This window comes from Bison bison, unplaced genomic scaffold, assembly GCF_000754665.1.
Source record: "Bison bison bison isolate TAMUID 2011002044 unplaced genomic scaffold, Bison_UMD1.0 scf7180017864469, whole genome shotgun sequence".
NCBI lineage: Eukaryota > Metazoa > Chordata > Mammalia > Artiodactyla > Bovidae > Bison > Bison bison.
The window spans coordinates 54,346-69,013 of NW_011495030.1; the positions used below are offsets into that span (position 1 = coordinate 54,346).

Consider the following 14,668-nt stretch of genomic DNA (forward strand, 5'->3'; position numbering starts at 1 on the left):
CCGACTGATACCCAGCCAGGGCCTGGGCTTAGTCTCATGTGGTCTCTTTTGGGAGCTGTCTTTTTTTTTTTTTTAAATGGTGGACAACACATTTACAAATTCACATATATGTGAAAACTTAAATCTTTTTTTTTTTCTCTCTCAATCTCTTTTATTATGTTAAAGTACACATAACATAAAATTTACCATCCTAACCATTTTTAAGTATATAGTTCAGTGGTATGAAATACATTCATAATATTGTGTGGCCATCACCATTATCCACCGCCAGAACTTAACTCTAAATTAAGAACTTTTTAATAATTTTGAATTAAAAATACCCCTACTTAAGATGAGGAAGGTGAAATGCAGAGTTATTAATCATCAGGCATAAAGTTTCAGTTGAGTAAAATACTACATAAACTCTCAAAATCTGTTTTATAGCATTTTCCCTGTAATCAGTAATAATATATTGTCTACTTAAAATATTTAAGAGGATGGATTTTATGTTAGTGTTCTTACCACAATTAGAAAGAAAGGAGGGAAGAAAGGAAAAGAAAGAAAGATCCTTACTTAAATATAACTCCAAGGTTTCTCACATATATATACCTATTGCTCTATGTTAGCATGTCTTCATTTTGTAGTATGTTCATGATGGAGGAGCCTAGTGGGCTGCAGTCCATGGGGTCACTAAGAGTCGGGCACGACTGAGCGACTTCACTTTCACTTTTCACTTTCATGCATTGGAGAAGGAAATGGCAACCCACTCCAGTGATCTTGCCTGGAGAATCCCAGGGACGGCAGAGCCTGGTGGGCTGCCCTCTATGGGGTCGCACAGAGTCGGACACGACTGAAGTGACTTAGCAGCAGCAGCATGATGTAGGAAGTTTGTTAGCTCAACATCTCAATAAAGTCAGCAGTGTGAGGAACTCATCCCAGCCTCCTTGTGTGGAATCTGGTGGGTGTCAGTTGCAAAGGGATGCCACTGGGTGCTGAGTCTCTGCTCTACTAGCTTACTAGGTAATTAAACAAGATAAGGTATTGCCCAGACCATCTCAGGTAGGGTATTCCTTTGGGTGTGCAGACATTGTTTGACTCCATTGCTGGAGTCACTGCATGTCTGGGACCGTAAAAGAGGTCACAGAGGACTGTGTTTTGTCATGTTTACCTCCACTACTTTTCACATGTATTACCTGAAAAGTCTTTGCTGGATGTGGCCTTGCTTTAGTTTTTATGGAAAATTTTGTGTTTCTTTTAAGCAGCAGGTTTTTGGAGGTAATTTTCAATCGGACAGTTTGAGTGTGTTAAAGATCATGATTTTTTTTTTTTTAATCAAATGTGTCTCAGTTCTAAGTATTTGGATTTTAAAAAATGGGTCACTTTCAGTCTTTCTAAATATAGAATGGCACTATATATTAAGCACTTCTAGAATTATTCTCTGGACTAGAGCAGTTTAAATACAGGCAAATAGCCATTTTGAATTCCTGTGAGATCATTAGTGATTAGAAATACAATTTAAGTATAACTTCTCCAAGTGAGGACAGGTGTAATGAAGAGAGCATCTCTCCTTTGTTAACTTTTAACATAGTTTATAATTTTACACATTTTAAAGAGAATCAGTGCCTATGGCGTAGTGTTAAATCATTTTTCAGTCAAGATTTTTTTCTTTCCTTTTTTGGTTGAGGAATTTATGAGATTTGGGTATATCTGGAATTCCTTTTTCTTGAAAATGTCTCGAGCCATTAATTTAAAGAGAACAACTGGAACTTTCATTTCACAGTAATTGTTTGAACAAGATATCACTACCCGTGGCTTAAATCCTGGTAAAATTTCCTGTTTTCCATTTTGATTTTAAAGGAGACCTATATATGGAACAATGCAGATGAAACTATCTGCCTCCTCTGATGTTTCAAACCTAAACTCTGACGGGGCGGGAGTTTATGTGGGTTAAGGAAGTCTATCTCTCTACTTACCTACCTATATGACTAGATACCTATTGTATACAGTTATATATTTTTTTCCTGAGTCAATGTGACAACATCTGAGCTTCAGTATAGAGGCCGTCACCTGATCACTGAGTTGGAAACTGACCCCAGTGAGAGAGTATGTATATAAGAATGAAAGCCCTGAACCTGCAGAGTCATCCTACTCAGCTGAGTGTAGGCTGCCATGTCTTGCTTAGAGCATCTTATCCAATCAGTAAAGACCAGTCAAGGTAAAAGCCTATGAAAACACAGACTCAATTTCAAACGTTGGCAGAGGAAGAGTGATGGAACATGCAGTTTGAATTTTGGAATTATTACTTTTGATTCTTGGGTTTAGAAGACAGAGGGAAAGGGGCTGGAAAGATACTGAAATGGTAGTGACAGCAGAGGACGATCTTGTGTTCTCAGATCAACGGCACCGACTTTCCCTTCCGAAGTGTGGGCGTCCTCCTCCTGATTGTGGATGCCTGCAGTGTTCCCTTCCGGTTGACAGAAAAAAAGATTTTCTCTTTCACTGATGTCAGTCGCATGGAAGAATACTTAAAAACAAGCATCCCTCCAAGGTAGGTGAAGCTTGCCCTGTATAAGGGATAAGATACCTTAAGGATGACACCTGGCTCACTCTGAGTTTTGGCTTGTCTACTTTTTTACTCTGGGTATTTAGGATTCTTGAAGGATGGATACTCATTCTTTTCCCAGTTTCAGGTTGATGCCTGTGTGATCTAAGTTGCTTATCATTGATAAGTGAGGACTTGGATGTTAGAAGAGTTTGCAAATGATGGGAAGGTTCTTGGAAGGAGGAAAAGCTCAACATTTTGGATCGTTCCTATCCCACTTCTTAGTATTAAGCTGATCTACATTGTACCCAACTCTCTCAGAAGGCTCAGTATCATTTTAAAACAATTTTATTGAGTTTTGCCTTTGTAACAGTCTATCCTGCTGATGAACCCTTGGACAGCATTGGGCTATGACTCTGGTATAGGAAGTTGCCATCTGGGTCACTTGGAATTGACTGGAAAGGACTAAATTGATTTTTTAAGTAGATGAGTGTGTGATCTCTTTTTTAAGAGCCCTAAGAGTCGGGCACGACTGAACGACTTCACTTTCACTTTTCACTTTCCTGCACTGGAGAAGGAAATGACAACCCGCTCCAGTGTTCTTAGTGTCTAAACAGAGGTGCACCTTGCTGTATTTGTGTTAGGCAGACCCTGACTGGAGGCAAGAAGATAAATTCAGTCCCCTTTCTACCCCCTTTGCTTTGCTGCGGACATTGATTTACACACAGGCTTTCATTTAATGAAGCCCCAAAGTGAGGAACATAGGCTTCCCGCAAAGTCCTATGTAGCTTTTGAATCATCATCAACTGATCTGGTCAATTCCACTCCTTAAACTTTAAAGAACCAGATCTCAACAAGTCCCGTAAAGTCATTATATTCTTTGAGTGTAACATTCTTTGTGTACATATAGCTCTATCTTCTGGTTTAATACATTTGTAGGTATTTACTTTGCAAGGCCTCAATTTTCTTTATGTATCTAAAGATTTTTTTCCCTAATGTTGGAAAATAAACACAGTCAGTCACTTCACCTAAAACAATCTGGAACATAAAGCTCACTACAGATGTTTAGAGCAACACAATAGTCATGCAAGGCACCCAATATATTAAGAAAAGAAATGCTTTATTAAAGGATATATGATAAGAGTAAAAGGAGAGGCTCTCCCTGCTTCTGGATGGAAAAGTTAATACTGTAAAGATGTTCAGTTCAGTTCAGTCACTCAGTCATGTCTGACTCTTTGCAACCCCATGAATTGCAGCACGCCAGGCCTCCCTGTCCATCACCAACTCCTGGAGTTTACTGAAACTCACGTCCATCAAGTCGGTGATGCCATCCAGCCATCTCATCCTCTGTCGTCCCCTTCTCCTCCTGCCCCCAATCCCTCCCAGCATCAGAGTCTTTTCCAATGAGTCAACTCTTCACATGAGGTGGCCAAAGTACTGGAGTTTCAGCTTTAGCATCATTCCTTCCAAAGAAATCCCAGGGCTGATCTCCTTTCGAATGGACTGGTTGGATCTCCTTGCAGTCCAAGGGACTCTCAAGAGTCTTCTCCAACACCACAGTTCAAAAGCATCAATTGTTCGGTGCTCAGCTTTCTTCACAGTCCAACTCTCACTAGTTTTCCCTGTATTTAGAGACCTCCTTGTAACAGAAACGTTAAGATCTAGGTGCAGAATTGAAGTGGACCCTTGTGACAGCAAGGATGAAAAGGCATGTGGAGTGCTTTTTGTTTTTTGAGTTCTGCTTTTATCTAGTATATACTTCAGAAAGGTACTCAGTAAACACATGCTGAATTACTGAAACTTGCTCTGATTTTCTAACTTTTACAGGTCAGTTGTCCTGTTGAGCACAAGAGGACAGATAAAGCAGTTCAATATTTCGGATTCATTAGTACCTCTGGGATTAGCCAAGCCAGCCAATCTTTATAACAAAGGTTTGTATCTGTATTCTTCCATAAAAAGTTTTTAGGAGAGCAGCAACATATACATTTTTATGGTGGAGTGTAGGTATCAGCCTGCTTTCATGAGCTTGTTAGGCTGGGGTGGGTATTATGAAGTAATTTCTAAATCAGGAGACAGTGTTAGAGGAAGTGTGTTGGGATGTAGTTTGTTATTTGGGGCAGGAGGTGGGTGGTAAGAGTTCATTCTCTGACGTAAGGAAGTATAGTTTTTTTGTTGTTTTTTGTTTCGCTCACCTCCACCTCACCTTTCACATTATCTTGCCTGAAACTAGTAGAGATACAAATTGAACTTTGTTTTTTTTCTTTTAAAGGGAGTACCATATTTTTGGGATTCAATGGAAACTTTAAACCATCCTGGACTAAGCTGTATACCAGCCCTGCTAGACAGGGCCTCGGGCTGCTTGAACAATTCATACCTTTGCAGCTGGACGAATATGGTTGTCACAGAGCTGACACTATCCGCCGAAGAGACCTGGAGCTGTTGAAGCAAACTTCAAAGGCACATTAGAGATTTAACTGTAACTTAAGTGCTGGGGGATAAAATGTGAACTAACTTATTTAATTTATGGCATTTTAAAATGACACTGTTAACCCAATGGAACCATTTTCCTGTTTGAGGCCGAAAGGGGAGAAAAGTAAGAGTTTAAAGTGATTGCTTGAATACCAGCTCATGCACCTTCTAGTTGTACAAAATGTTAAAGAATTTATATGTATTTGTTAGGCTGGTATATTTCAGAGATCAGTTCTCTTATCCCTCACATCCCACTCCTGTGTTTTGTAGTGACCATAAGCAGTGCTTCACCTTTTGTACAAAATGGGATGTTGTGAGGGAAGGGGAGCTTCTGAGAGTCAGCCTGAGTCCTTGAGAGGACCAGCTCTTGTAGCACCTTGGATACTTGAAGTCTAATGTTCACTTGTGTCGTTGACTTTGGGTCAGCAGTTGACCTGGGTGGCTGGCATGTTCAGGAATGCCTTGGTCCCTGATTCCAGGCAGCCTTTGAGGATTTTGTATGATACTGAATGATGGAGTTTTAAGTGGCAACTCAGGCCCAGCTCATGCCCTTTTTTGCTTGGACATGTGCTATTTTTATTCATTTGTATATTGATTCCTTCTAAGGATTCAACTTTAAAACAGCAAGTATTATTGGGAAAAAAAGGGCTTTTATGGGTTCGACATCCCTTTAATCTGTGACCATTGGGCAAAAATTGGACCCGCACCTTGGTCTGATGTTGGTGGGACCATTTTTGCAGCTTTAATCCTTAGCCTGTTTGACTGTATATTTGTATTTAAAATGCAAGAGCTGAGCTAAATATTTACATTTTTTTAAAAAAGAAGCAGGCCATTTTCCTGAACTATTAACTTGTGTCATTTCAACTTGCACAGAGGAAGTCTGTTCTTGGAGTACTCCTGCACCCGTGTGGATTTTTTTAAAAAAGCTTCTCTGCTCACCAACCTGGCAGGACAATTGCAAAAAACTTAATGATACCCCAAAATATTGTACTCAGGGAGAGGAAAAACAGGAGAACCTTTTAAGGGCCAGAATCAAGGAGAGAATATTCAGAAACAAACCTCTTTTTAGCCTTAGAGGAGTCCATCACTCTTAAGTAAATCATTAGAGCCCACTGAAAAAAAGGCACTGTGATGCCCTATTTTTCTTCCTACTGGGTGTGTGCATCTCCTGCCAGTGAGGACTGTATGTGGCTAAAGGAGATTGGTGCCAAAGCCAGGATGTCACTACACCAAGAGGAAAGAGGTGTTGAAACGCTTTTATCTTTTCCTAAACCCACAATGTATGAAGTGTAACGTGGGGATGGCCACAGCAAGGAATATGGTCAGGCTGACTTTGGCAATGAGTACAGACAAATTCACTCTTCTCTATCAAGAGCAACAGCTAACAGCCTGTCCTTTTGTGCCCAAAAGAAACTGCAGAGCAGCTCTGTGACTATTTCCATTACTTTACAAAATATGCTACCTCAAAGTGCTACCGATAAACCTTTCTAACTGTAAGTACTCTTGTTAAAAGAGTATGTGTCTTAATCAAAGTTTAGGTTTTGGGGTGTTTTTTTTGTACATTGATGAATGAAATCTTACCTATTAAATATATTATTGGATCATGGTTCCTCAAGGTGATTAAAGTTTGTTTGTGTGTGTGTGTTTTTTTTTAATGACAAATATCTTTTATGTGTGATTTTTAGAGTTTGGCTCTTTAAAGATTTGAAGAGGATATGTAAGTTCTAAAGCACTCAGTTTTTCTGATTTATATGCTAATGGTCAGGGCCCAATTTAAATAAAATAAAAATATGTGTGCATGTATTTTTTCATGTATGTGTGTGACTATCTATCTAGCAAGAAATTTTTTTTTTTTCCATTCCATATCCCATCTGTAAAGAAGCTATGGGCAGAAATAATGAAGAAATTTTCATCCACTAGGTAGATTTTGTAAGACTAAGTAACTTCAGAAGGCTGGTGCAGAGGTTCTTAACTTTGCGCATTGGAGAAAGCTTGGGAGCTTTAAAACCTATGATGGCCTGGTCTGTTCCCTCCACTCCAGCTCCTGCTTCACATTTAATTGGTGTGGGGTGCAGCCTGGCCATTGGAATTTTTTTAAAAGCTCTCTGGGTGATGCTAATAACATGTAGCCAGGGTTAGGTATCACTGCACTAATATAATAGGCCCACTGTTTAACTTCAGTCTATAATTTTTTGTGTGATAAAAACAAAATTATAATTATCTGTTTTTATTTGTGATTCCTATATTGCTTATGGAACTCCCAGCCCTAAACAAAACATTTTGCTGTTGTCTGAACTTTCAGATAGCGTTTTTAGTCCTTAGTTGTCTCAGATTATTAAATTGGTTATCAAAGCTGATATACACATTTCAGGCAGTTGGGAGCTTGCAGTCTGTTTTATTTCTACTGGGAAAATGTGTTCAAAGGTGATTTATAAGTTCATAAGCATTTTCCATCAGGTGAGGCAGTTGGTTGAGTTCCAGAAATGTGGCCGTCCACGAATTGGCCAGCTGATGAGAAACACAGGGCCTTCTCATATATCGACAGACTTGGGTTTTAAGTCTTTCCTGTGAGATTTCTCCCTCTCCACCTGAATCAGCATGTTGTATATTATCTTCAGAGGCTGGAAGAGAGTGCTTGTGAGAAGATGAAAGGCAGGCTCATGGTCTTACAGAATAGGACTCCAAAGCAGCCACTAAACTGATGTTTAGACCTGAGCGTGGGGAGGAGGTTTATGACTCCTCTGTTCTCCAGCTCCATCAGAAGAGAACATATCCTTGTACCATTAGATGGAATATTTGGTTTGGAGGAGGGGTGAGCAATGCAGTGATGGATAGAGGCTTGAATGCTTCAGATAACTTAAGTTTTCATTCCTTAAGGGATGAAGTAATGTTTGGATAAGTCCAGTTGAAAGGCATTTCAGTAAGCAGGTATGCACTTAATTTAAGTGTGTGTGTGTGTTTTTAAGTTGGTTGTAGTAGGTAACTACTTAAATTCCATTGTGACAGTGTTTGTTGATTTCATGATGTGTGGTTGGAGTTTACCCTCCAGAATTCTTGTTTGGCTTTCAGATACTTGTGAAATCAAGTTTAATAACCTGAGAAATTCCCCTAGAAGTGAACACCATGAATGGGAGTAATTGGGTAACAGATTTGTATATTTATGGTTAGTCTTAACTCAGTAATAATCCAGACTTTTAGAAATATGAGTGCAAACTCTGGACTGGAGCTCATTTTCAACAAAAGGGAGGGAAAAAAGTTAAGAAAAGGCATCGCCAGCCCCTTGCTCACAAATAACAAAATGCTGTTTGCTTCTTGCTGGATTCTTGGCATCATTTGTAAGACCGAAGGTTTTACTCAAATTTATCTTCGATAAGAGAGAGAAGCTGAAAAAAAGGATGCTAGTTAGGCCTTGGTGTTTTAGGGAAGGGCACACAACACTGCTTTTATATGATAAAATTAAAGAATGACTGATTGAACTATGAATATTTCTGAATGAGGAACTGTGCCCCACAGGGCATCCAAAAATATCAGCCATAGCAATATCTGAAAATCCAGCAAATAGTGGGTCAGAAAACAACTTCATAGATTCATTTAAAATTTTTTTCTAACATGAACATTGTAATTAGCCTGGTTATGAAAGTAATAACAGATTTAAGATTTGTCCTCAGAAAAGCTTAGACTTTTTCATCAAAATTGGTAAGTCAAGAACTGGAAAACTAACCTATCGAACAAACCTGTCCCCTTGACTGGTTTTGTACTAATTTTGAGCTAAGAATGGTTTCATATCTTCAAATATAACACATTAGAAAAAGTCAAAAGAAGAGTTATATTTTATGATGTGAAATTATGTATAATTTATATTTTGGTATCCATTAATAAAGTCTTATTGGAGGACAGTCATGTTCATTTTGTTACATATTGAGTATAGCTTGCATATGGCAATGGCATGTTTGAGGAGTTGCCCAGAGACCATGGCCTGCAAAGCTGAAAATATTTACAGGCATGCCTTGTTTTATTGTGCTTCACTTTATTGCATTTACCATATATGTTTTTTTTTTTTTTTTTAACAAATTGAAGGTGTGTGGCAATACTGCATGGAGCAAGTCTATTGGTACCATTTTTCTAGTAGCATTTACTCACTTGGGTTTCACATTTTGGTAATTCTTGAAACATTTCTAACTTTTTCTAACAAATTATATTTTTTATCATCTGTGATCCGTGATCTTTGATGTTACCACTGGAAAAGGGTTACAGTACTCCCTGAAGCCTCAGATGTTGATTAGCATTTTTTAGCAATAAAGTTTTAAAATTAATAAGTGAACATAGTAATGCTGTTACCCACTTAATATACAACAGTATAGTGTAAACTTTTATATGCACTAGTAAAATAATTTGTGTGACTTGCTTTATGGTGATATTGTTTTATCACAGTGATCTGGAACCAGACTGGAAGTATCTCTGAGGTATGTCTGAACTGTATTCCTTTACTGAAAGAGTTTGCTGACCCTTGATCTTGGTGTAGAGTATACTGGTGTTCATTGTACTGTTCTTGGAAACTTCCTAAGGCTTGAGACTTTTTAAAGCAAAATTAAGGGAAAAGTCTTCATCAGAATCACCTGAGGTACTCGATGAACCTGCAAAATCCCAGGCTCCAACTCAGACTGGAGAATTGGCATTCTTGGGAATTGCAGCTGGAAATACAATTGTATAACACGCTTCTCAGGGGACTTCTCTGGCGGTCCAGTGATTGAGACTCTGAGCTTCCAGTACAGGGGGCACTGGTTCAATCCCTAGTTGAGGAACTGGAACCCCACATGCTGCACAGCACAGCCAAAAAATTAAATATAATAGTAACAATAAAAACAAGCTCCCCAGGTGTTTCTTATGAGCACTAACATTCGAGAACCCCATAACAAGTAGTAAGCCCCTGTTATCGCGCTCTCTCTTTTCCTTTAATAGAGGATACAGCTGAACAAATGTTTTGTTTTTTGTTTTTTTTAACTCTGACAGCTCCATCTACACTGTCTTCCCCACAATGTTTGGTGACTAATACAGGGCAGAACTGGTGCACAACACAGTATGTGGTTGTTTCTGGGGCAAAGGTTTGGAGCCTGTGATAAAGTCTCTTCACTGCCTGAAATTCTCACTGTTAGAATTATTCCTTTGACTAAAATTACTTCTAGAAAGAAATCCCAGCCACCCTTGAAAGTTCTTTTTATTATTTTAAGGAGTCTAAAGGGAAATGTACAATAAGCTACAATCAGGCTGCATGACTAACAAAAACATAAGTTTCTTTGCTTTTGGATGGAACTGTATTCATCCTAGTTATCCCACATTTATCAAAGTGCTGATTGGCAATTGCAGGTCTATTTTTTTTAACGGTAGAATGAATTATTTCATATAAGCAAGTCGCTTTGTACACAAAAGCCTCTTAATACATGAGCTTCATGGAGAGGTTTTGGAGACGGTTGGATGGATTTGAGGAGTCCTTACCAGGAAGGAGGGTAATATACTCTCTGGGAGGGCATAGAAGGTTTACCTTGTTCCACCTTCTCCCACCAGCTTTCATTGATCATAACACCCAGTTCCTGAGGGAGGAAGGCTTTGGTCAGATAGGTTTCTGATGTGGGAGAATTTAAGATCTTCAAACTTGGGAGACAAGGGGCATCATTAGTTCCAATATGGGTGAGAGAAGAAGGGAGTTCTGACAGGGGAAAGACCATGCCAGAACTTGTTGCCTCTTTCAAAATTATGCATGTGAGCAGTCTTCTCAGGAAAATAGCTCAGTGAATAATGGATTCCAGACAGAGTGACGTGTCTGATAGGGTTCATTGTTGAAGGTATGGTGGGTGTTTTATCTGATGCCACTAAGGCTCTTACCAGCTGTGTTTCTTCAAACTGTTTCCTAATCCTGATCCTCAGCCTTTTCATCTATTAAGTGGAATCACTAACAGTTTTGTAAAATTACAGAGGGGATCAACTAAGAATAGTCAACAAACCTACATGTTTTATTTACAAAGAAAATCAGATTTCCAGACGATTTGTTATCTGAAAACTAGGTTTGTCTCTTGTTGGGTATTAAGCTGAAGGACACAACCAAGCTACAGATTGGGAGAATGAAAATTTATTACATGTGATGAGTAAGAAGAACACCAGGGGTCTTTCCCAAAGCAGTGTCTCCTGGAACAGCAAAACTGAAGTTTTAAGCTAAGGGTACAAGCACAGTCATGAAGGGGCTTGGCTGCAGACCGAATCCAAGCTTTAGTTGACTGAGGTCAGAAAAGGTCAATATTGTTGTCCTGTTTGTTGTTGGTCAGTCATTAAGTTGTGTCCGACTCTTGGCAACCCTATGAACTGCAAGTCAGCCTTCCCTGACTTCACAATCTCCCAGAATTTGCTCAAACTCACGTCCATTGAGTCAGTGATGCCATACAACTATCTCATCCTCTGCTGCCACCTTCTTTTGCTTTCAATATTTCCTAGCATCAGAGTCTTTTCCAGGGCTCTTCACATCAGGTGTCCAAAGTATTGAAACTTGAGCTTCAGCATCAGTCCTTCCAGTGAATATTCAAGGTTGACTTCCTTTAGGATTGACTGGTTTAATCTTCTTGCAGTCCAAGGAACTCTCAAGAGTCTTTTCCAGCACCACAGTTCAAAAGCATCAATTCTTTGGTGCTCAGTCTTCTTTATGGTCCAACTCTCACATCCGTACATGACTACTGGGAAAACCATAGCTTTGAGTATAAAAATCTTTGTTGGCAAAGTGATGTCTCTGCTTTTAAATACACTGTCTATGTTTGTCATAGCTTTCCTTCCAAGGAGCAGGCTCTTTTACTTTCATGGCTGCAGTCACCATCTGCAGTGATTTTGGAGCCCAAGAAAATAAAATCTGTCATTGCTCCCACTTTAACCCCTTCCATCTGCCATGAAGTGATGGAACCAGATGCCATGATCTTAGTTTTCTGAATGTTGAGTTTTAAGTCAGCTTTTTCACTCTCCTCTTTCACCCTCATCAAGAGGCTCTTAAGTTCCTCTTTACTTTCTGCCATTAGAGTGGTATCATCTGCATATCTGAGGTTGTTGATATTTCTCCCAGAAATCTCGATTCCAGCCTGTAATTCATCTAGCCCAGTATTTTTGATGATGTACTCTGCATAGAAGTTAAATAAGCAAGGTGACAACATACAGCCTTGACATACTGCTTTCCCAATTTTGAAGCATTCCATCGTTTCATGTCCAGTTCTAACTGTTGCTTCTTGACCTGCATACAGGTTTCTCAGGAGACAAGTAAGGTGGTCTGGTATTCCCATCTGTTAAAGAATTTTCCACAGTTTGTTGTGATCCACACAGTCAAAGGCTTTCGCATAGTCAATGAAGCAGAAGTAGTTTTTTTCTGGAATTCCCATGCTTTCTCCACGATGCAACAAATGTTGGTAATGATCTCTGGTTTCTCTGCCTTTTGTAAATCTAGCTTGTAAATCTGTAAGTTCTTAGTTCATGTACTGCTGAAGTCTGTCTTGAAGGATTTTGAGCATTACCTTGCTTGCATGTGAAATGAACGCAACTGTACTATAGTTTGAACGTTTTTGGCATTGCCCTTCTGTGGGATTGTAATGAAAACTGACCTTTTCCAGTCCTGTGGCCATTGCTTAGTTTTCCAAATTTGCTGACATATTGAGTGCAGCACTCATATTGATTTTTTTTTTTTTTTTGAGGACTAAGGATTAGGGAATCTGTATTTTTTAAAATTAATTTTTATTGGAATATTGTTGATTTACAATGTTATGTTAGTTTCTGCTGTTGGGAATCTGGAATCTGTATTTTTTTTTCTTTTTTTTTTTCTTTTTTTTTTCACATTTTTTTTTTTTAATTAAGCATTTTTCATAACATATAAACAGTGTTCAGATATAAACTGTTAACTAAATATTTTTTCTAAATATGATTTATGTAATCAAGACTTTCTTAAACAAAGACACATCTTAGGAATATGATCTGTACAAACTTACAGTAGTGTAAGACTGTTCTATACATCAGTGTCTCTTTTGCTATCTCGTATACAGGGTTATCGTTACCATCTTTCTAAATTCCATATACATGCGTTAGTATACTGTATTTATGTTTTTCCTTCTGGCTTACTTCACTCTGTATAATAGTCTCCAGTTTCATCCACCTCATTAGAACCTCATAAGAAAGCTGTGGTACATATACACAATGGAGTATTACTCAGCCATTAAAAAGAATACATTTGAATCAGTTCTAATGAGGTGGAATCTGTATTTTTTAAACAAACTTCAGAGATAATGTGAGATTTGGGAACCACTGAGAACTCATTACGAAAGCCCCTGCCCTAGTTTTAACACACTTCCTGTACTCGGTTGTTTGTATCTAGAAAAGAGGCCCCCAGGGCAGGCAGTGCTTGTTTAGTGAGTTGGTTTGAGCATCCAGAATGAGGTTTGCATTTAGGCCCTTCCTTGGACTGGCATCATAACTCAGCAAACCAGCTGTGTTCAGACTCCAGCTATGAAACGTGGAAAGACCACTGTGAAGTGGAAACACGCGGCTGCACCCTGCTCTGTCGCTGGCGTGTGCAGTTTCCTGCTCTGCACTCTCACGAGTGAAAACTATCGTTAATGGTTTGCCTCTTCTAATCCCTTTCAGCATAAACTAACATGAAATGCAAAAAACTCATTTCTGATTCTTTTTCAATACTTTATCCACATTTCACTCCTACTTATCAAGTAGGAAAAATGCTGTTGTGCAGTGAAATGGTTCAGAGGGAAGGTTTATGTGATGAGCTGAAGCTGAGTTAGAGGTCTTGGAAAGTGAGTGCCTTTGGCAACAAATCTTACTATGTTTATGGTACCCCATTTCTTTCTAGCACAACTCCACCTGCATCTCCTCTTCACTGCCCACTGCTATGGCCTTGTCACACTGGGCGAGACCATGTTCCCAACCCTCTTTGTACCTTTGATTCCCCATCATTGCTCACATGTTCCATGTCCAACCCTCAGCATCCTTGGCCCTTTGTAAACTAGTTCAAAGTCAGACTGGTTCACGTGTCTAAAACAAATTCCTTCTCAGGCAAAAAAGCCATTTTCATATCTGCCCACAGTGCCTATAATGCTAAAAGTAGTGTGTGTTGCTTGAAGTTTTAACTGATTTGGTTGGTTTTTAAGACAATTTTGCCCTCCTACATACTTCACCCGCACATGAGGCTGATTCCATTGAAGCCTGGAGAAAGTTTACAAATCTGGAAAATTTACAAACTGGATAATCATTCATTAGGTAATGGAGTCACTACCATCTACAGGATATGAATAGTTGTATTTGAACGGAGTCCCTTCCAATGAGCTTCAGGAAGGTTATGGATAATACTGTGATTTTCCTCCTGCTTAAGCAATGTTCTCAGAACATGGAGACTAGATGAGTAACTCTACCTGGCTCTGAAACATATAATCTATTTGGATTGCAGGCCCAGGGTCTTGGCCACAAAAAAGTGTATTTATTCCAACATCTTCCTGGAAGCTGTGCTCTGTGAGCCCTGGAAAATCCCCTTTGTTTATGGTATCCTGCATTTCTGTAAATCACCTTATTTCAATAGCTGAAAGGAAGAGATTTGGTAATTATAGCTTTCCTTTGCTGCAGCTCTATATTGAAAACATATGCCAACAAGGTTAG

General features: G+C 39.0%; 1 protein-coding gene across 1 annotated transcript in view; it reads left to right on the forward strand.

Moving 5' to 3' along the window:
• The window catches only part of TMEM2 (transmembrane protein 2), a 57,831-nt gene extending 51,038 nt beyond the window's left edge, over window positions 1–6,793 (forward strand). Inside the window, exons 20-22 of the mRNA XM_010860630.1 lie at window positions 2,373–2,527; window positions 4,349–4,452; window positions 4,791–6,793. Of these exons, the coding sequence (XP_010858932.1) occupies window positions 2,373–2,527; window positions 4,349–4,452; window positions 4,791–4,987 (456 nt within the window). The 3' untranslated portion in view covers window positions 4,988–6,793. The remainder of the gene's footprint in view (window positions 1–2,372; window positions 2,528–4,348; window positions 4,453–4,790) is intronic.
• The last annotated feature ends 7,875 nt before the right edge of the window (window positions 6,794–14,668 follow it).